The 21,324-nt window shown below is 44.5% G+C and overlaps 1 protein-coding gene across 4 annotated transcripts in view; it reads left to right on the top strand.

Moving 5' to 3' along the window:
- The window catches only part of TBC1D8 (TBC1 domain family member 8), a 133,583-nt gene that overhangs the window by 42,344 nt on the left and 69,915 nt on the right, over positions 1–21,324 (top strand). For all 4 annotated transcript variants that reach the window (XM_075336465.1, XM_075336469.1, XM_075336467.1 and 1 more), the window contains 3 exons: positions 4,498–4,616; positions 8,183–8,411; positions 12,130–12,370. In XM_075336465.1, the coding sequence (XP_075192580.1) occupies positions 4,498–4,616; positions 8,183–8,411; positions 12,130–12,370 (589 nt within the window). The remainder of the gene's footprint in view (positions 1–4,497; positions 4,617–8,182; positions 8,412–12,129; positions 12,371–21,324) is intronic.

Raw genomic sequence — 21,324 nt, 5'->3', positions numbered from 1 at the left:
ATTTCTATGACTGTTTTATTGAAGCAGCTATAAAATTCAATGGCTCATGAGTCCAGGTGTATTCAGTCTGTGCCCATCCACCCAACCTGACAATTGCAGCTTGTACTGAGCAGTGTGAGACCTCAGCAGTAGGAGCTGACAATCATATTAGGTGGGCAGAGGTCGAGTTATTCTGACATGCATTTTTACTCCTGCCTCATCAGGTCTTATAGATCCATCTAATCATGTTCACCCTTTTATATTGTGAAATTCTGGTGACAAACCCGCTTTTATAGCTATTTTAGAGATTTTAGATCAGTTTTCTATATTGGTATATTTGTCTGAGCAATATTCTTATTCCTGGTGTTAACATCATCTATCTGGTATAGTATGCAGCATTGTCTGGTACATAAAACAACAACCGAGAGCTAAATGTTGTAATGCCATGTCTAGGAGACGTTCCTGTCTCCCGGGAATCTGTCTGCACCAGGAAGTCTCTTCTGCAAATCTCATATTGATCATCAGAAGCCTCGCTTGGCTGTGCAGCACGGGCTTATGGCCTGTTGTTTCTCTGTAACTAGAAGAGGACGATCTGAAGCATAGAGTTTTTCATTTTTATTTGGAGGTACAGTGTAAGATTAGAAAACATTGGATCCTGTAGCTCTAGTTCTAAGGCTATGTGCGCACATTGCGTACTGGCCCTGCAGAAATTTCTGCAGCGATATGAACAGCACACGTGCGCTTCAAATCGCTGCAGAAACAAAAGCCGATTCCATGCGCTCTGCATGTAGCCCCTCCCATAAACAGAGCAGGCGCTGCATGCAGAGCACACGAAAGAAGTGACATGTCACTTCTTAGAACGCAGCGCTTCGGCAGCAGCCGAAACGCTGCGCTCTAATACGCTACGTTCGCACGTCTCCTGCACAATCTTCATAGATTATGCTGGGGACGCAGGACGCATGCAGTTACGCTGCGGTGCAGATCGCAGCGTAACTGCATGCAATTACGCAACGTGCGCACATAGCCTTACACTGCCTTGTACTAGTAGGTTTGCTCAATAAAAAGAGTGAAACTAAAAAATACACAAGTAGCCTTGCCTTAAAATAGTCTACAGCTCCTATGAATACATAGGTGTCTCCATGGTTACAGACTACAGCCAAGCCGTGTGTAGTCTGATTCTGCAGTAATACTGAATTATTTGAATCATGTGCCAATATCACATGTATATTGCATAGGAGTGGGTGGATGGAAGGATGACTTCACAGGACCCTGGTCCAGCAGCCAGATCAGTACTTCATGAACCTGTGAATCGGCTCTTACCTGACTGCATACTTGGCTCCTCTGGTTAGCCGCAATGATGATGTTGAGCCTCAAAAGAGGAGCCATCACACAAGAGGCGATTTGCTTGGCTCCCATCCAGCATTCATGAAGTACTGGCCTGGCTACTGCCCCCCGGGGGGGGGGGGGGGGAGGTCTACGCAACAATTCTCCCATCTCTACTGCATGCTTTTTTCCTTTAAAGGTTTATTCCCTACTCCAAGATCCTATGCGAATATATAGTAGGAGTAATAATAATAATAATATTGGCAAATACCTCCAATTAGAAATGTAGTGTAGTTCTTCTGATTCACTATCTCACTTACCACATGTTCAGGGCATTGCAGGACCTTAGGTAACCATAGTTACTACCACAAGCACCTAACTAACTTTGACTGTGTCTGGTCGGGACCATGGATACCTAAGGTCCTCCAATGCCCTGAACATGAGGTAAGTGACAGTGAATCAGAAGACCTGCACTACATTTCTAGGTATTTGCTAATATTATTATTCTTACACCTACTACATATAAGGATTAGATCTTGGAGATGGGAATATCCTTTTAATTTTGTGGTCAGTTAGTATGGACCCCGCAAGATTTGCATAGGAGCTGTAGGCAGTGTGAGGTGGGCGTTTATCTTTTAATGTGTATTAATTGCAGGAGTAAATTTCTTCCCTTGAGCGTTTTTTTTATAATGTGGTGTTATTTCTTTAGTAATTAAAATGATTCAAACTTTTAGTTTGTTTTCCTTTTCATTTGTGTTGTCACATTGTCATTGTGTTCCCTTTTCAAGACCTTCCTGTTTCTGAACTTCTTAGCCAGCTGGCTGGCTTTCTGGAAAGAAAAGGCAGGCACATAAGTACTTCATTTTTTTTTTCTTTTTACAAACCAAAGAATACAGCAGTACTCTGCAAGTGCCAAGATGTATGCAAATATTGAATAGCTGACATTCAAGCTGCAGTGTGGGCACCCCTATTAATGTTAACCTTTTTTCTTTATAACAATTTGGGTTTTTTCCAACAGCTACTTCAGTTTCATATATCTAATAACTGATGGACTGAGTAATATTTCTGGATTGAAATGAGGTTTATTGTACTAACAGAAAATGTGCAATCCGTATTTAAACAAAATTTGACCGGTGCAAAAGTATGGGCACCCTTATCAATTTCTTGATTTGAACACTCATAACTACTTTTTACTGACTTACTAAAGCACTAAATTGGTTTTGTAACCTCATTGAGCTTTGAACTTCATAGGCAGGTGTATCCAATCATGAGAAAAGGTATTTAAGGTGGCCACTTGCAAGTTGCTCTCCTATTTGAATCTCCTATGAAGAGTGGCATCATGGGCTCCTCAAAACAACTCTCAAATGATCTGAAAACAAAGATTATTCAACATAGTTGTTCAGGGGAAGGATAAAAAAAGTTGTCTCAGAGATTTAAACTGTCAGTTTCCACTGTGAGGAACATAGTAAGGCAATGGAAGAACACAGGTACAGTTCTTGTTAAGCCCAGAAGTGGCAGGCCAAGAAAAATATCAGAAAGGCAGAGAAGAAGAATGGTGAGAACAGTCAAGGACAATCCACAGACCACCTCCAAAGACCTGCAGCATCATCTTGCTGCAGATGGTGTCAATATGCATCGGTCAACAATACAGCGCACGTTGCACAAGGAGAAGCTGTATGGGAGAGTGATGCGAAAGAAGCAGTTTCTGCAAGCACGCCACAAACCGAGTCGATATGAGGTATGCAAAAGCACATTTGGACAAGCCTTTTACATTTTGGAAGAAGGTCCTGTGGACTGATGAAACAAAGATTGAGTTGTTTGGTCATACAAAAAGGCGTTATGCATGGAGGCAAAACAACATGGCATTCCAAGAAAAGCACTTGCTACCCACAGTAAATTTTGGTGGAAGTTCCATCATCATTTGGGGCTGTGTGGACAATGCCGGCACCGGGAATCTTGTTAAAGTTGAGGCTCGCATGGATTCAACTCAGTATCAGCAGATTCTTGACAATAATGTGCAAGAATCAGTGACGAAGTTGAAGTTACGCAGGGGATGGATATTTCAGCAAGACAATGATCCAAAACCCCGCTCCAAATCTACTCAGGCATTCATGCAGAGGAACAATTACAATGTTCTGGAATGGCCATCCCAGTCCCCAGACCTGAATATCATTGAAAATCTGTGGGATGATTTGAAGCGTGCTGTCCATGCTCGGCGACCATCAAACTTAACTGAACTGGAATTATTTTGTAAACAGGAATGGTCAAATATACCTTCATCCAGGATCCAGGAACTCATTAAAAGCTACAGGAAGCGACTAGAGGCTGTTATTTTTGCAAAAGGAGGATCTACAAAATATTAATGTCACTTTTATGTTGAGGTGCCCATACTTTTGCACCGGTCAAATTTTGTTTAAATGCGGATTGCACATTTTCTGTTAGTACAAAAAAACTCAATTCAATCCAGAAATATTACTCAGTCCATCAGTTATTAGACATATGAAACTGAAATAGCTGCTGCAAAAACCCAAATTGTTATAAAGAAAAAAGGTTAACATTAATAGGGGTGCCCAAACTTTTTCATATGACTGTACTTACAAAACTACACAAATCGGCTTAATTTCTGTGCGCACATCAACGCCTTAGACCTGATATTTTGCAAACATCTTTCTCGCGTGCTAAAAACCTACAAATATAATGGGCAGGTAGGATCCAGCTGGAATTAAAAACAAAATAAAAAAAAATGCTGTAGTCTGATGGGAGGAGTACTCTGCCCAACATGGAGGCAGTCATCACCTCCAAAAGTAAACTAATTCCTAACAGAATGAAGCAAGTGTGAATAGGTGCAAGCTGCTATGACTGCATTATATACAAACCAAACAATACAGCAGCTCTCTGCATGCGCTCAGATGTATGAAAACAATGTAATTTAGACCGCATTGTTATTTTTTGGTTTGTATTATGCAGTCACAGCAGCGTTCACATTTGCTTCATTCTGTTAGGTCTGTTTTTTGTGCTTTTTGAAGTCCTCTCTTTACCGTAAATCCTCATCATTAGAGTGAATCTGCTGTAGTCTTTATTTTGCTTTAAAAAGGCTGGAGATAACGGATTTTCCAAGTGATCTTTTGACTGACTTTTCATTATTTAGACCTTACATAGACTGTAAGAATACAGCATCCATTCTGTTTTTACCAGGAGCCACCATAGAAGAGATTCTCCAGCACTGGGAATGGATAGAACAAAACTTGCTTCACACTCTTTCAGTGTTTGATAATAAAGATGACATAGCTAACTTTGTAAAGGGAAAGGTAAAGGTAAGGGCTGCTGACTATTTAATTCCTAAAGTATATTATTTAACAAAATATTGCTAGCCACGTAAATTTCAGATATTTCCCGCTCCATATTGTGTGACATATATCGGCAGTTACACCGTGTGCAAAATTATTTGGCAAATGAGTATTTTGATCACATGATACTTCTTATACATGTTGTCCTACTCCAAGCTGTATAGGCTTGAGAGCCAACTACCAATTAAGTAAATCAGGGGATGTGCATCTCTGTAATGAGGAGGGGTGTTATGTAATGACATCAACACCCTATATAAGGGGTGCTTAATTATTAGGCAACTTTCTTTCCTTTGGGCAATATGGGTCAGAAGAGAGATTTGACGGGCTCTGAAAAGTCCAAAATTGTGAGATGTCTTGCAGAGGGATGCAGCAGTCTTGAAATTGCCAAACTTTTGAAGCGTGATCATCGAACAATCAAGCGTTTCATGGCAAATAGCCAACAGGGTCGCAAGAAGCGTGTTGGGCAAAAAAGGCACAAAAAACTGCCCAGGAATTGAGGAACATAAAGCGTGAAGCTGCCAAGATGCCATTTGCCACCAGTTTGGCCATATTTCAGAGCCTCAATGTTACTGGAGTATCAAAAAGCACAAGGTGTGCCATACTCAGGTACATGGCCAAGGTAAGGAAGGCTGAAAAACGACCACCTTTGAACAAGAAACATAACATAAAACATCAATACTGGGCCAAGAAATATCCTAAGACTGATTTTTCACAGGTTTTATGGACTGATGAAATGAGAGTGACTCTTGATGGTCCAGATGGATGGGCCAGAGGCTGGATCAGTAAAGGGCAGAGAGCTTCACTCCGACTCAAACGCCAGCAAGGCGGAGGTGGGTTACTGGTATGGGCTGGTATCATCAAAGATGAACTTGTGGGACCTTTTCGGGTTGAGGATGGAGTGAAGCTCAACTCCCAGACCTACTGCCAGTTTCTGGAAGACAACTTCTTCAAGCAGTGGTACAGGAAAGTCGGTATCGTTCAAGAAAAACATGATTTTCATGCAGGACAATGCTCCATCACATGCATCTAACTACTCCACAGCGTGGCTGGTCAGTAAAGGTCTAAAAGATGAAAAAATAATGACATGGCCCCCATGTTCACCTGATCTGAACCCCATAGAGAACCTGTGGTCCCTCATAAAATGTGAGATCTACAGGGAGGGAAAACAGTACACCTCTCAGAACAGTGTCTTGGAGGCTGTGGTGGCTGCTGCATGCAATGTTGATCGTAAACAGATCAAGCAACTGACAGAATCTATGGCTGGTAGGCTGTTGAATGTCATCATAAAAAAAGGTGGCTATATTAGTCACTCATTTTTTGGGGGTTTTGTTTTTGCATGTCAGAAATGTTTTTCTAAATTTTGTGCAGTTATATTGGTTTACCGGGGAAAAATAAACAAGTGAGATGGGAATATATTTGGTTTTTATTAAGTTGCCTAATAATTCTGCACAGTAATAGTTACCTGCACAAACAGATATCCTCCTAAGATAGCCAAATCTAAAAAAAAACCACTCCAACTGCCAAAAATATTAAGCTTTGATATTTATGAGTCTTTTGGGTTGATTGAGCACATAGTTGTTGATCAATAATGAAAAAAATCCTCTGAAATACAACTTGCCTAATAATTCTGCACACGGTGTAATGTTTGATGGGAATCTGTCATCACCTTTTTGCTACCGTCTTTGTGGGCAGTATAAGGGGGATGATTTCAGCATTTTATCTGTTATATGTGCCTTTATTGTATGTTTTGTGAGATTTACATTTTATTAATTGCAATCCCCATGGGCTCAAGAATTTTGGTTATTTATGAGCCACTGGTTCCCCCTCCCCTGTTGTTGCTGATTGACAGCTTTCTGCGTGTTACTATGCAGTGCCTCTAGATCTTCTAGAGTGGGGGAGCCCATCGCTCATGAATGAATAGGACTTCAGCTTATTCATAGTATAAGAAAAGGACTCCTGGTTTATGATCATGTTCATGATCGCTGCATTTTTTAACAAAAAAAACACAAATTTGCATTGGTCAGAGACAACATTATTACTTGTGCTCTATTGATTTATTTCTTTTATCACAGGGTTGAAAAGTTTATTCAAGGAGCTATCCAATTCTTTAAAACTGATAATCTGTTTTTCATGTTGTCCCATGTATCTCAATCCCTAGAGGTCCTTAGGTAGGACCCATGCAGATCAGCAAATGTGGCCTATGAAGTGATGGCAATGCTCATGCTCCATCGCTTCCTCAATTGTCTACATGACTGCTGGATATAGCTGAGCATAGTGAATGTACGGGTAATGCTTTATTCAAATGGGGCAAATTAGATCCCCATTTTTGGTAGAAATGGGTTCCCCAGCGGTAAGTGATAACTTACTGTGGAGAGGAAATAACTTATAAACTCCTTTTTAAAGCGGTCATTAAGAATTTGAAAAACATGGCTGCTTTCTTTCAAAAACAGCGCCACTCCTGACCAAATTTTGTTTTGTATAGCAACCCCGACCCATTATAGTGAATGGAACTGATTTGTAATGCCAAGCATAACTTGTGGTTAGAAAGCACCCTTCTTGTTGTTTTTTTAGTCCTTGACGTTCTTTTAAAGTGAATCTGTCATTTGATTTTCTAGTACAAGACTAATGGTATCCTGGAATACAGCTTGGGCACCCCTTTCAGGATTAGTAACTTTTATTGCTGTATCTTATCCTGTTACCTTGCTGTAAGCCCCGAAGAATTCAATGTCGTTCACCGGATAGTCAAGCATATGCAAATCCAATCTGATTATGCACTGCTCCCCACACCCACTTCTCGACAGTTCTAGTAAATGACAGTTAAGATTTTTACTTTACTGATGCCAGCATGGGAGAGGTGGTTATAGGGAGTCGTTCATATTTAGTTTATATTATATTTGCATATCCTTGCCTAGCGGACGTGTAACACTGATTTTTCCGGGGCTTACAGTAAGATAACAGGAGAAGGTACAACAATTATAGTTACTGGTCCTGAAAGGGCTGGCCCTATTCCAGGATACCATTAGTTTTGTACTAGAATATCATCTGACAGATTCTCTTTAAGGTGGCGATAATCAATAGATAAACATTGACAAAGCCTGACGATGTCAATGTGATCTGCCAAAGATCTAATGATTGTGGCAGGAGAAAATGCGGAGCCTAGCCGCTGCTTATTCCCCACTCTTTATTTAGTATAGAGCAATGCTCTTGGCTACCTGTCTATTCAGGAAACTGCATTTACTATAATGGGGCTGTATGACATTTCATTGCACAGCTGATGGGCACAGGCACTTCTGTGCACTGTAAGCGTAAAAGGGGATATCTTGCTTAATTAGTTCTGCGTCTTCTGCACCCCAGACATTGGTGGAGGCCCGAGGTTAGAACCTCACTTATTATTAAGTGCTATCAATGAGTTATAGTTTTAGTTTGAACCATGAGAAGAACATAGTAATCGTTCAGTACTATTCACTGCTTTTATTGATCATATCACGATTAAAGGGATCATGTCCCTGTTCTCTCTTCTACATTTCCATCAGGGTCTTATTGCAGAAGAGACCAGCAGCAGGTTGGCAGAGCAAGAGGAGGATCCTGAAAAATTCCGTGAGGGATTGGTGAAGTTTGAGAGCAGATTCAACTTCCCAGAGGCTGAGAAGCTGATCACGTTTTACTCCTGCTGCTGCTGGAAGGGTAGAGTGCCACGTCAGGGATGGCTGTACCTGAGCATCAATCACCTTTGCTTCTACTCCTTCTTTCTGGGAAAAGAATGTAAGTGACTGGAGTTCTCTACAGGTTGTACTGTTAACTCTCGAGCTATAATATGGACTCCAGTATGTACTGGTAAAATAACCATTTCTTTAGCTACAATCTATCTTCCCTTTTATCCACAAAATGTTTTTGCTACTGCACACCCCAAAGCACACTTGAAACATTAAGATATGTTTACATGTGGCGTTATTGTGTAATTTATAATACACATCATTTTACAGTATATGCATACGATCTCAGTAACCTCATGCACACGTGTATTTTAAGCCTTGTAGCTCTTATGCTAAGGCCTAAGACACATGGCATGAAAATCGGACCGAGTGGAATGCGATAAAATATCGCATTCCACTCAGACCAATATTAGCCTTTGTATCAGCGCACATGAGCGATTATTTTCTTGGCCCCAATCGGACCGAGAAAACAATCGCAGCATACTGTGATTGTAATGCGAGTCTCTTTCTCTCGCACCCATTCAAGTCTATGGGGTGAGAGAAATATCGCATTGTACTCGCGGTACACCGGTGTACCGCGAGTGCAGTGCGAGAATGGCAATAGCCGGCTATGGAGGAGAGAGGGAGATAAATCCCTCCCTCCCCTCCTCTGTGCCGGCCTGCCCCTTCGCAGCACTGTCCCGCCCCTCCTCAGTGCCGGCGCGTCCCCCGCAGCTGAGGTCCGATCGCATGATCGGACCTCAGTCGCAGGGACACTCGCATGACACTCAGCTCCCGCTGTGCTGCCAGCATGAGACGAGTGTCATGCGAGGATCGCATTAGTCCCCGTGTGGCCCCGGCCTAACACACAGCCTGCCAATCCTTTCAGCGTCTTTGTAGCACTTGTCACCCATTCAAATAATTATTGTAAAAACACAACAAAAATGCTCGTATTCTTCGTAATATGTGAACATATGCACTAACTGTGCTTAAAGGGATTGTCCACTACTTGCAGAAAATAGTGAGAAGAGATTTTCCAAGTTAAATAATAGTGGGTTTACACATCGGAGCATGGTCGGCACTGCCTCTGTGGGCTTGCATGAATTGTCCCGTCCTTCAGACACAACAGACAACCAAAGGAAGTGCGCTATTACTTCCTCTGAATGCTTGATTTGTCCAAAGGGCAGGGAGAGTGAAGACGTCTCTTGAATGTAATCGCAACACCCTGAGATATCTAACTAGTAGGTTGGCTGTATAGATTTTGGTACAACAAGACAAAGTATTCATTGTAGAAATGTGCTGTGCCAGCACTGAGAAATCAAGCTTCAAGCACAATGCAAATTTGCTTGGAAATGGATAGGAGAGATGTAATTATTCCCCTATACTCTGCCCTGGTCAGACCCCACCTGGAATACTGTGTACAGTTCTGGGCACCCCAATTCAAGAAAGACATCGATATATTGGAGCAAGTCCAGAGAAGAGCAACCAATATGGTAGAAGGTCTGCAAACCATGTCCTATGAAGACCAGCTAAAAGAACTAGGGTTGTTTAGTTTGAAAAAGAGAAGGCTGAAAGGAGACTTAATAGCGGTCTACAAATATCTGAAAGGTAGTCGCAGTGCAGAGGGAACTACCCTATTCTCATTAGCACAAGGAAGTACAAGAAGCAATGAGATGAAACTTAAAGGAAGTAGATTCAGATTAGACATTAGGAAAAACTTTGAGAGTGAGGGCAGTCAGGGAGTGGAACAAGCTACCATGGGAGGTTGTGAGCTCTCCATCAATGGAAATCTCCAAGAGGAAACTGGATAAACATATAGCTGTGATGATTTAGGAAAACCTGCACTCGCAGGGGGTTGGACCCAATGGCCCTTGATGTCCCTTCCAACTCTAGCATTCTATGATTCTATGAGGAAGCATGCACAGCGCATCGACACACCCCATTGCACTTACAGGTTAATTTGCATATGGCTTCCAAACTGTATTTCTCAGCACTGGCACGTTAAAGGGAACCTGTCAGCAAAAATTTTGCAATACACCTAAAAGATTCCCCCTCTGCAGCTCCTGGGCTGCATTCTAGCAAGGTTCCTGTTGTTATTGTGCCCCCTTTGAGACCAAAATAAAGACTTTATTAAGTCTTACCTTTTTGTATGCTAATCTTTTTTTATGTACACGGGGGCGGGCTGTCTTGCGTCCGTTAGTCGCCCACCTGCTGCTTTACGCCGTCCCACATCGCTCATTTCCATAACTGAGGACGCCGCCCAGTGCTCCCGAGGTCTCGCGCATGCGCCGTGCCTCTCTCGTGGGATTGAGCACTGTGCACAGTGTGACCACTGGTGACGTGTTGCGCAGGCATGAGATTATGGGCGGCGCTGTGATTGTCATCAGCAAGTACCCGCCCATAATCTCGTGCCCGCGCTTTACCCTCTGCCTCCTCCGTTCTGCGCAAGCGCTGGCCAGATGAACCCACGTCACCTCTTACCCATCTTTCCCTGGAGCAGGAAATAGATGTTAGGAGCGGAGCAGCATAACGGTGGAGGCAGAGTGAAAAGAGCGGGCATGAGATTATGGGCGGGTACTTGCTGATGACAATCACAGCGCTGCCCATAATCTCACGCCTGCGCAATCACGTCACCAGCGGTCACACTGCACAGTGCTCACTCCCGCGAGAGTGGCACGGCGCATGCGCAAGACCTCGGGAGCACTGGGCGGCATCCTCAGTTATTGAAATGAGCGATGGGGGACGGCGTAAAGCGGTAGGAGGGCGACTAACGGACGCAAGAGAGACCGCACCCGTGTACATAAAAAAAGATTAGCATACAAAAAGGTAAGACTTTATAAAGTCTTTATTTTGGTCTCAAAGGGGGCACAATAGCAACAGGAACCTTGCTAGAATGCAGCCCAGGAGCTTCAGAGGGGGAATCTTTTAGGTTTATTGCAAAATTTCTGCTGACAGGTTCCCTTTAAATTAATACAAGACAGGTATTTTGATTCTTGTATCAGAACCTATACAAACATACCACTAGTTTCACTTGGAAACTCTTCCTCACAGGCTTCTTATATTAAATGTCTGTGGGTCCCAACAGAGACTGATTTGCCCCCTTTTTTATTTCTTATACACAGTTTTAAATAACCCATAGTAAGCTGACCTGGCTATCCACTTCTACTGTATTTACCCCTTCCTCTGTAGTTTTACGGGGAAAGACAGGATGGTTGATGGTACATGTTCTGAACAATGGCGCTCATTCATGCAGGTTCCTAACTTCTCAGACCTATGTTTAATTATCTTTGTCTGAGAGGCCTCCAAATTCTCCTGTTCTGAAAGCTGTAGAACCTGTTTTATATCAGTCTATTTCCTAGAAACCTTTTATGTCTTAAGTCTAAATACTGAGATGTACAAGGTCCACTAGACACATATGTTGTCTTTACTTTCTACAAAGAGAAAATTAACCGATGAGGTACATTTCACTATGGCTTAGTCATTATGCATGTGGCTTCAAAGCTTGATTTTATGTATGGAGGTCCTAAGAAGAGACTACCCAAATGTGTGCCCAGGCAGAATAAATCTAAAATAATTTAGCTTTGTATGCAATGCTTTTGTTTTATAGTTGTTTTATTTTCCAAAGAAATGTCAATATTACATTACAGATTTTGCCTGTAATACCTATATAAAAAAAAAAGCATATTATATAAACATTTTGCCATGTCTGAATGTATTGGATAAATTGATTAGGGTTGTTTTTGATGACAACACATTTTACATATGTCCTTTTTCATTTTCTTTTTTAGTAAAACTTGTGATTCCCTGGGTGGAGGTTCAGAAACTTGAAAGGGCTTCAAATGTTCTTATGGCCGATATCATCATGGTCTACACACGTGGAAAGGAACGAGAGTTCTCCATGTTCCTTGACATCAATGAGGTGTTTAGAATAATGGAGCAGCTTGCAGATATGACGGTTAGGAGGCTGCTGGACAATGAAGTCTTTGAACTAGACCAAAATTTGCAGCAACCAACACAAATCACTAAGAGGTAAATTTTTTTTTGCAACATAATTAAACTAAAGGTGGATATCAAACCTGCTTAAGGGAAGTGTATGAAGACATGTCTGTTACAATATATTTTGCCAATTAGGCTAATAGTGCATGTTTCGTTTTATAAGACGCACCGGATTATAAGACGCACGGTGCTGAAGTACAGCGATGCTGTGGGCGGTGCAGAAGAGGACCCAGCAACTCACTGCGGGCGGCAGCGCTGTCCTAGGGCTGCGGGCGCTGCTTTGTCCTGGGGCGGCGGGCGCTGCTTTGTCCTGGGGCGGCGGGCGCTGCTCTGTGCTGGGGCGGCGGGCGCTGCTCTGTGCTGGGGCGGCGGGCGCTGCTCTGTGCTGGGGCGGCGGGCGCGGCTCTGTGCTGATGCTCTTTGCGGGCGCAGCTCTGTGTCGGGGGCACGGGGGTGACTGACTACGTCAGGGAAGGCTACCCGAGGCGCTCGGATCAGGGGTCATGGTTGGAGCTCAAGTGGCAGCCGGATCCGTGGCTCCTGCAGCGTCCCGTCGCCCACAACAATAAAAAAAGGGGGTATTTACACGGGAAGAGTTTGTCAGTGACGCCACCCATGGGTTGCGGTGATGATTAATGACACCGCCGCTGCCTTGATATAGGGGTGCCCGGGGCTGGTGGAGCGGGGTAGCAAGGTGGAATCCCCTCCACGGGTAGGGGAGGTGTAGTCCCGGGGCCCTGAGGATGGTGAGGGAGCAGTCTTTAGGAAGGAACCGTATGGTACCTGTGTAGTCACTGTGGTAATAGAACACACAAAGTCCGTATTGTAAACCAAAGCCGGATGCCGGGAGCTTCTGGAGGGGTGTGCTCGGGTCCCGCACATGGGCTGACAGGGCAGGGGCCCTTCCTCTTGCACTTGTAGTTTCTTCTTGTGTGGGTTCTTAATCCGCATAAAATGGGAGAAGTCCGATCCCTGTGTTTCTGTGAGTTGAGAGCACTTGCCCACGAAAACTGACCCGTGGGATCTCTGTGGGCTCTGGTGGACGCCCTATCCCCCGCGTTGGGCTTCCGTTTCACTCTCTGGGCTACTGGTGGGACGAGATCTGGAACCTTGTCCCCTGCTGGCTAATCGGTAAGGTGCTTGAAGCGGTCCTTGCCCTGGGGTCCAGGTACTCCGACTGTGCACGGCCTCCAGACTGGATCCCCGCTGTCGGCACCGTCTGGCTACAACCCTGCCCCGGTCCACTTAAGGTCTCCCGCGACCAAATCTCTGTCGCCTGCGGCCCTGTTCTGCTGTCTGCCACCCAGTCAGCTCAGCTAGTCCGGTAGTTTAGGGGCTCGACTCCTGACTACCCTGTCACTTTTCACTCCTCTCACTTCCTCTGTCTAGACTCATCTGTCTCCACACACTCTCACTCCTCCACTCCACTCCACTGACGTGTTTCCTTCCCTGACACCTCAGGACCCCTAGGTGGGCATCTCCCTCCACCTGGCCCCGCCCACTTGTGTGTCCCTATTGTCCCGGGGGGGTTGACTAGGCTTTTGTGGCTGGTGTTACCTGTGTGTGGTGGTGTGTTTGTATGCCAAGGAGGATGGAGGCCTTAACATGCAGTCTCTGAGACAACTTGGTTTTGCCAGGGCATCACATCTGTGCTGGTGCTCTCTGCGGGTGGGGAGGCACTGGACATTCTGCAGGCGACGGCTGTGCGGGCTTCAAGGAGATGGCAGCCACTTCCGGGCACTGGGACATCAGTGGGCCGGATGTGGCATATGCACAGATGAAAGCTTGAGCCGAGAACTTCATCTGCACTTGTGCCGACTGTGGGGGGCGCCATTATTTGAAGCCCTCACCACCTTCACCTGCCTCCTTTGACCTCTCTTTACCACCCCCCAGTAAGCTATATTCGGATTTTGACGCACCCCTCATTTTCCTCTCAAATTTTTGGGAGGAGAAGTGTGTCTTCTAATCCGAAAAATATGGTATGTAGTGCAATTTCAATAATATTGGGATCGGTCTCATTAATCTTAGCAGTTCAAAGCGGCTGTTGGCTCATCATTTTATTTACATAGAAGCAACTTCACTTTACAATTCATAGCGTACATGTATAAACAATATCAGATATTACATAGTGACACATACTGCTACACCTTTAACAATAGTGAGGGCCTTACTCCAAGTTTATAATCTACAAGGAAGTAGGGACAACAAAAGGTAGAAAGTGCTTGTTGTGTAAGGTCCAACCATCTTTGTAAAAAATAAAGGTATACATTAAATCTTTATGAGCAATCTTCAGCCAGTTATATTTATATGTCCAGATACAAAGTGCAGCTGAGCGCATGGAGGTCGAGGAAAGTGTTGATAGGACCAGATTCTGAGGAAAATTTAGGAACGGAGAACAGGAAAAAGCTCAATTAGTGAAGTGAGGTAATGAGCTTGTCTAAAGAAATGTGATTTTTAGGGCATGCTTAAAACTGGATACTGGGAATTAAGCAGATTGTCTGGATTAGTGTATTCCAGAGAACTGATGCCGTACGAGAAAGGTCTTGGAGACAAGAGTAGGAGGTTCGGATTATGGAGAATATTAATCTTTGATCACTTGCAGAATGGAGAGCACAGGTAGGGTAGGATAGATAGTTGGGGGAGGAGATGTACAGTGCCTTGCAATAGTATTCGGCCCCCTTGAATTTTTCAACCTCTTCCCACATTCAGGCTTCAAACATAAAGATAAAAAATGTAATGTTATGGTGAAGAATCAACAAGTGGGACACAATTGTGAAGTAGCACGAAATGTATTGCTTATTTTAAACTTTTTTAAAAAATAACTGAAAATGGGGGCGTGTAATATTATTTGTCCCCTTTAAGTTAATACTTTGTAGCGCCACCTTTTGCTGCGATTACAGCCTCATGTCGCTTGGGGTATGTCTCTATCAGTTTTGCACATCGAGAGACTGAAATTCTTGCCCATTCTTCCTTTGCAAATATCTCGAGCTTGAGTGAGGTGGATGGAGAGTGTTTGTGAACAGCAGTTTTCAGCTCTTTCCACAATGTGCAATACAGGGTAATATTGTGGTACCGTGTTAGCCAGAAAAATCAATTGAAATACTATGTCCCAAGAATGACAAAAGTATTTTAGGAGTAATACCTTTATAGGCTAACCAGAAAAATTATATTAGCAAGCTTTCAGAGCACAGAGGCTCCTTCTTCAAGCAAGCTCTTTCCACAGATTCGCAATTGGATTCAGGTCTGGACTTTGACTTGGCCATTTTAACACCTGGATACATTTCTTTGAGAACCATTCCATTGTAGATTTTGCTTTATGTTTGGGATCATTGTCTTGTTGGAAGACAAATCTCCGTCCCAGTCTCAGGTCTGTTGCAGACTCCAACAAGTTTTCTTCAGGCCTAAAACACACTTCCGCAAAAAAAAACGTCTGTATGACACGGTCCGTTTTTCGGGTCCGTGTTCCCTTTTTTTGGGGCGTTTCTCCGGTACGTATGGCATCCGTGTGATGGCGTATGCGAGCCGTGTGTACGTGTAAAATGTCCGTGTTTGTGTGTAAAATGCCCGTGTATGTGTACGTGGAATGTCCATGTGGAATGTCCGTTTGTGTGTTGCACAATGTCGTTGATACATGTCAGCTGACAGCAGACAGAGTTGCGCGATGAGAATGAACTCGGGTGAACTTCACCCGACTTCATTGTCATGCCGCGGCTCTGTCTGTGTGCCGCGTACTGATTAGCGGTCACCTGTGAAGGATTCACCAGTGACCGCTAATCCCCCGAGTGACTGAAGTGAGCAGCCCTCTCTCATACTTACCGCTCCCCGATCACCAGCGCGGCGAGGAACAGCTGTGCAAAGAATACATGGCAACAAGTACTTTGAAAATGCCGGCCGCTCGTTAATCAATCTCGTATTCCCTGCTTTCCCCACCCACCGGCGCCTATGATTGGTTGCAGTCAGATACGCCCCCCACGCGGAGTGACAGCTGTCTCACTGCACCCAATCACAGCAGCCGGTGGGCATGTCTATACTGTGCAGTAAAATAAATAAATAATTTAAAAAAACGGTGTGCGGTTCCCTCCCCATTTTAATACCAGCCAGATAAAGCCATACGGCTGAAGGCTGGTATTCTCAGGATGGGGAGCCCCACGTTATGGGGAGCCCCCCAGCCTAACAATATCAGTCAGCAGCCGCCCAGAATTGCTGCATACATTATATGCGACAGTTCTGGGACTGTACCCGGCTCTTCCCGATTTGCCCTGGTGCGTTGGCAAATCGGGGTAATAAGGAGTTATTGGCAGTACATAGCTGCCAATAAGTCCTAGATTAATCATGTCAGGCGTCTCCCCGAGATACCTTCCATGATTAATCTGTAAATTACAGTAAATAAACACACACACACGAAAAAATCCTTTATTAGAAATAAAAAACACAAACATATACCCTGGTTCACCACTTTAATAAGCCCGAAAAAGCCCTCCATGTCCGGCATACTCCAGGATGGTCCGGCGTACTCCAGGATGGTCCGGCGTCGCTTCCAGCTCTGCTGCATGGAGGTGACCGGAGCTGCAGAAGACGCCGCCGCTCCTGTCACCTTCACACAGCTAATGAAGGGAATAGCGCGATCAGCTGAGCTGTCACTGAGGTTACTCGCGGCCAACTCTGAATACAGCTGATCGCGCTATTCCCTTCATTAGCTGTGTCGAGGTGACAGGAGCGGCGGTGTCTTCTGCAGCTCCGGTCACCTCCATGCAGCAGAGCTGGAAGCGACGCTGGACCATCCTGGAGTACGCCGGACATGGAGGGCTTTTTCGGGCTTATTAAAGTGGTGAACAAGGCAATTTGTTAGTGTTTTTTTTTTCTAATAAAGGATTGTTCGGATGTGTGTGTGTTTTACTGTAATTTACAGATTAATCATGGAAGGTATCTCGGGGAGACGCCTGACATGATTAATCTAGGACTTATTGGCAGCTATGGGCTTCCAATAACTCCTTATTACCCCCGATTTGCCAACTCCCCAGGGCAAATCGGGAAGAGCCGGGTACAGTCCCAGAACTGTCGCATATAATGTATGCGGCAATTCTGGGCGGCTGCTGACTGATATTGTTAGGCTGGGGGGCTCCCCATAACGTGGGGCTCCCCATCCTGAGAATACCAGCCTTCAGCCGTATGGCTTTATCTGGCTGGTATTAAAATTGGGGGGGGACCGCACGCCTTTTTTTTAATTTATTTATTTTACTGCACAGTATAGACACGCCCACCGGCTGCTGTGATTGGGTGCAGTGAGACAGCTGTCACTCAGCGTGGGGGGTGTGTCTGACTGCAACCAATCATAGGCGTCTATGGGTGGGGAAAGCAGGGAATACGAGATTGTTTAATGAGCGGCCGGCATATTCAAAGTAATTGTTGCCGCGTATTCTCTGCACAGCTGTTCCTCGTCGCACTGGTGATCGGGGAGCGGTTTGAGCCGGGGGAAGAAAAAAACCGAGCGCCAATGTAAGTATGACTGAGAACAGCAGAAAAAAAGGTGAGTATACTGAATTTAATTTAAAAAAAACAAAAAATAAGACCGCTAGTGTAAAAACGCACACGCACGAAACGTGCTGAACACGGAGATACTCCGTGTGCGGTACGTGCAGGCACGGACCCATAGACTAAAGCGGGTCCATGCCTGCGTGCTGCCGGCCAAAAACGGACATGTTGTCCGTGTAGAAAAGCGCACACACGTACTTACCACACGGACACACGTTCCGTGTGATTTTACGTGTGTGTGTGCCATCTACCATAGAATAACATGGGTCTCCGTGTGTACGTGTCTCCGATACGTGCAAATACGTACCGCACACGTACAAATTAAACGGATGTGTGTTGCGGGTCTCAAGAATGGTCCTGTATTTGGCTCCATCCATCTTCCCATCAATTTTAACCATCTTCCCTGGCCCTGCTGAAGAAAAGCAGGCCCAAACCATGATGCTGCCACCACCATGTTTGACAGTGGGGATGGTGTGTTCAGGGTGATGAGCTGTGTTGCTTTTACGCCAACCATATCATTTGGCATTGTGCCCAAATAGTTCGATTTTGGTTTCATCTGACCAGAGCACCTTCTTCCACAGTTTGGTGTGTCTCCGGGTGGCTTGTTCCTTGCCACTCTTCCATAAAGGCCAGATTTGTGCATTCTACGACTGATTGATTGTCCTATGGACAGACTCTTACCACCTCAGCTGTAGATCTCTGCAGTTCATCCAGTGATCATGGGCCTCTTGGCTGCATCTCTGATCAGTCTTCTCCTTGTTTGAGATGAAAGTTTGGATGGACGGCTGAGTCTTGGTAGATTTGCAGTGGTATGATACTCCTTCCATTTCATTATGATCGCTTGCACAGTGCTCCTTGGGATGTTTAAGGTTGTTGAAATCTTTTTGTAACCAAATCTAGCTTTAAACTTCCCCACAACAGTATCACAGACCTGCCTGTTGTGTTCCTTGGTCTTCATGATGCTCTCTGTGCTTTAAACTGAACACTGAGACTATCACAGAGCAGGTGCATTTATACGGAGACTAGATTACACACAGGTGGCTTATATTTATCATCATCAGTGATTTAGGACAACATTGGATCATTCAGAGAACCTCAATGAATTTCTGGACTGAGTTTGCTGCACGGAAAGTAAAGGGGATGAATAATATTGCACGCCCCACTTTTCAGTTATTTATTTTTTAAAAAAAGTTTAAAAAGTTTAAGCAATACATTTCGTTCAATTTCACAATTGTGTCCCACTTGTTGATTCTTCACCAGAACATTAACATTTTTATCTTTATGTTTGAAGCCTCAAATGTGAGAGAAGGTTGAAAAATTCAAGGGGGCTGAATACTTTCGCAAAACACTGTAGGTAGGTTAGTAGAAGGAGGAAACAAGTTCAGTTTTAGAAAGGTTCAGTTCCAGATAGAGGGAGGACATGATGTTACAGGCAGCAGACAATCACTGGTATTTTGTAGTAATGCAGGTGTAATGTTGGGAGAAGATGTGTATAATTGGGTATCATCAGCATATAGATGGTACGGGAAACTAAATCTGTTGATGGTTTATCTAAATAGAAGAGTTATATAAGTGAGGAGGAAGAGGTCTACTACTGAACGTTGAGGAACTCCCAAAAGTAATGCGGGCGTCACACAGTACGATCTATCGTGCAATTGCACGAGCGATCGTGCCCGCCCCCGTCGTTTGTGCGGCTCGTGCAATTAGTTGCCCGTGGCGCACAAAGTCATTAAACCCCCGTCACACGTACTTACCTCCCGGACCACCTCGCTGTGGGCGGCGAACATCCACTTCCTGAAGGGGGAGGGACGTTCGACGTCACGACGACGTCACACAGCGGCCGCCCAAAAGAAGCGGAGGGGCGGAGATGAGCAGAACGTAACATCCTGCCCACCTCCTTCCTTCCGCATAGCCGGCGGGACGCAGAAAAGCTGTGTTCATCGTTCCCGGGGTGTCACACAGAGCCATGTGTGCTACCCCGGGTACGATGAACAACCAGCGCAAAGTACAATAAACGTTTTTTTTTTTAAAAAAAATGAGCGACATGTAAACGATTCGGGATTCGTAACCGATTTGCGACCGTTTACAGACGCTCGTAGGTGTCACACGGGCCGATGTCGCAAACGATGCCGGATGTGCGTCACGAAAACCGTGACCCCAACGACATATTCCACGACAGATCGTCTCGTGTGACGCCCGCATAAGGGGAGGGGGAGAGGAAGAAGAGCCAACAAAAGATACACTACAGCAGTAGTGAGAGTGGTGGGAAGAGAGGGCGGCACGGTGGCTCAGTGGTTAGCACTGCAGTCTTACAGCGCTGGGGTCCTAGGTTCAAATCCCACCAAGGACACCATCTGTAAGGAGTTTGTATGTTCTCCCCATGTTTGCGTGGGTTTCCTCCGGGTACTCCGGTTTCCTCCCACACTCCAAAGACATACAGACAGGGACTCTAGATTGTCAGCCCCAATGGGGACAGTGTTAATAATGTATGTAAAGTGCTGTGGAATTAATAGCGCTATATAAATGAATAAAATTATTATTAATAATAACTAAGCCAGAGCAGTGTCCTTTAGACTGATAGAGTGGAGAATGATGAGGAGAAGTTTGTGGTCCATTGTGTCAAATGATCCAGGAGAATCCGCAGGGAGTAGCCATTGCGTTTAGCTATTGAAGATTATTGCAGTAAGGGATGATTTGGGCTCAACACTAAAGACCACGCTATATGTAAAGCAGTGCTGTACCGTAATCAGGAGTATGACCTTCTCAATTCTTCTTTGACCTTCAGAGGTATGGTCTTGGCGTGCCTTTTCAGCCTGTCACAGGGACTTCCAGTGCATTGCTCTTGCTGGCAGTCCAGATCTGTACACACATAAATGTTTAATGAATCAATCTTTATTAGTCATTAAAAATATTCTCCAGGCTCTGCTCATGAGTACTTAATAATTATGGCTAATAGGCATCCTGCTGCTTATTGACTTTCCATCCGTAGTGTTTCTTTTCTTCTCCCTTTAATCAGACTGATGTTGCATGATATAACCGGGTTGGGTTTTGCAAATTGACTGATGTGGTATAGTGAAATTTGATGGGGATCGTTGCACTAATGCTTGCTAGTCATGAGTATGTTGTACACACTATTAACATGTTCCAATCTGAAAAGCCATTATTTGGCATTTTTTTTAACCCCTTCACTGACCTACTATTATGCTGTGGGCAGATGAATCCAAACCCAATATGCCGTACTATTACGACATACTAATGGCGAGAGCTCATGAGTTTATATTAGTGGATATCTGCTATAACATATACTTGGCACCTTTCTGCAATGGCTTGGGTTGGTGTTAGCACACTGTCAACTCTTTAAAAGATTTAAAGGATTCTGGGGCTAAAATTTTAATAATCACTGTTTGCCATATATCACAAATTTCTGGAAGCCATGGGGTCACTAAGAAGTTGTT

The sequence above is a fragment of the Anomaloglossus baeobatrachus genome, chromosome 2, assembly GCF_048569485.1.
Source record: "Anomaloglossus baeobatrachus isolate aAnoBae1 chromosome 2, aAnoBae1.hap1, whole genome shotgun sequence".
NCBI classification, from domain to species: Eukaryota; Metazoa; Chordata; class Amphibia; order Anura; family Aromobatidae; genus Anomaloglossus; species Anomaloglossus baeobatrachus.
This window is presented reverse-complemented; position numbering and strand designations above follow the sequence as displayed.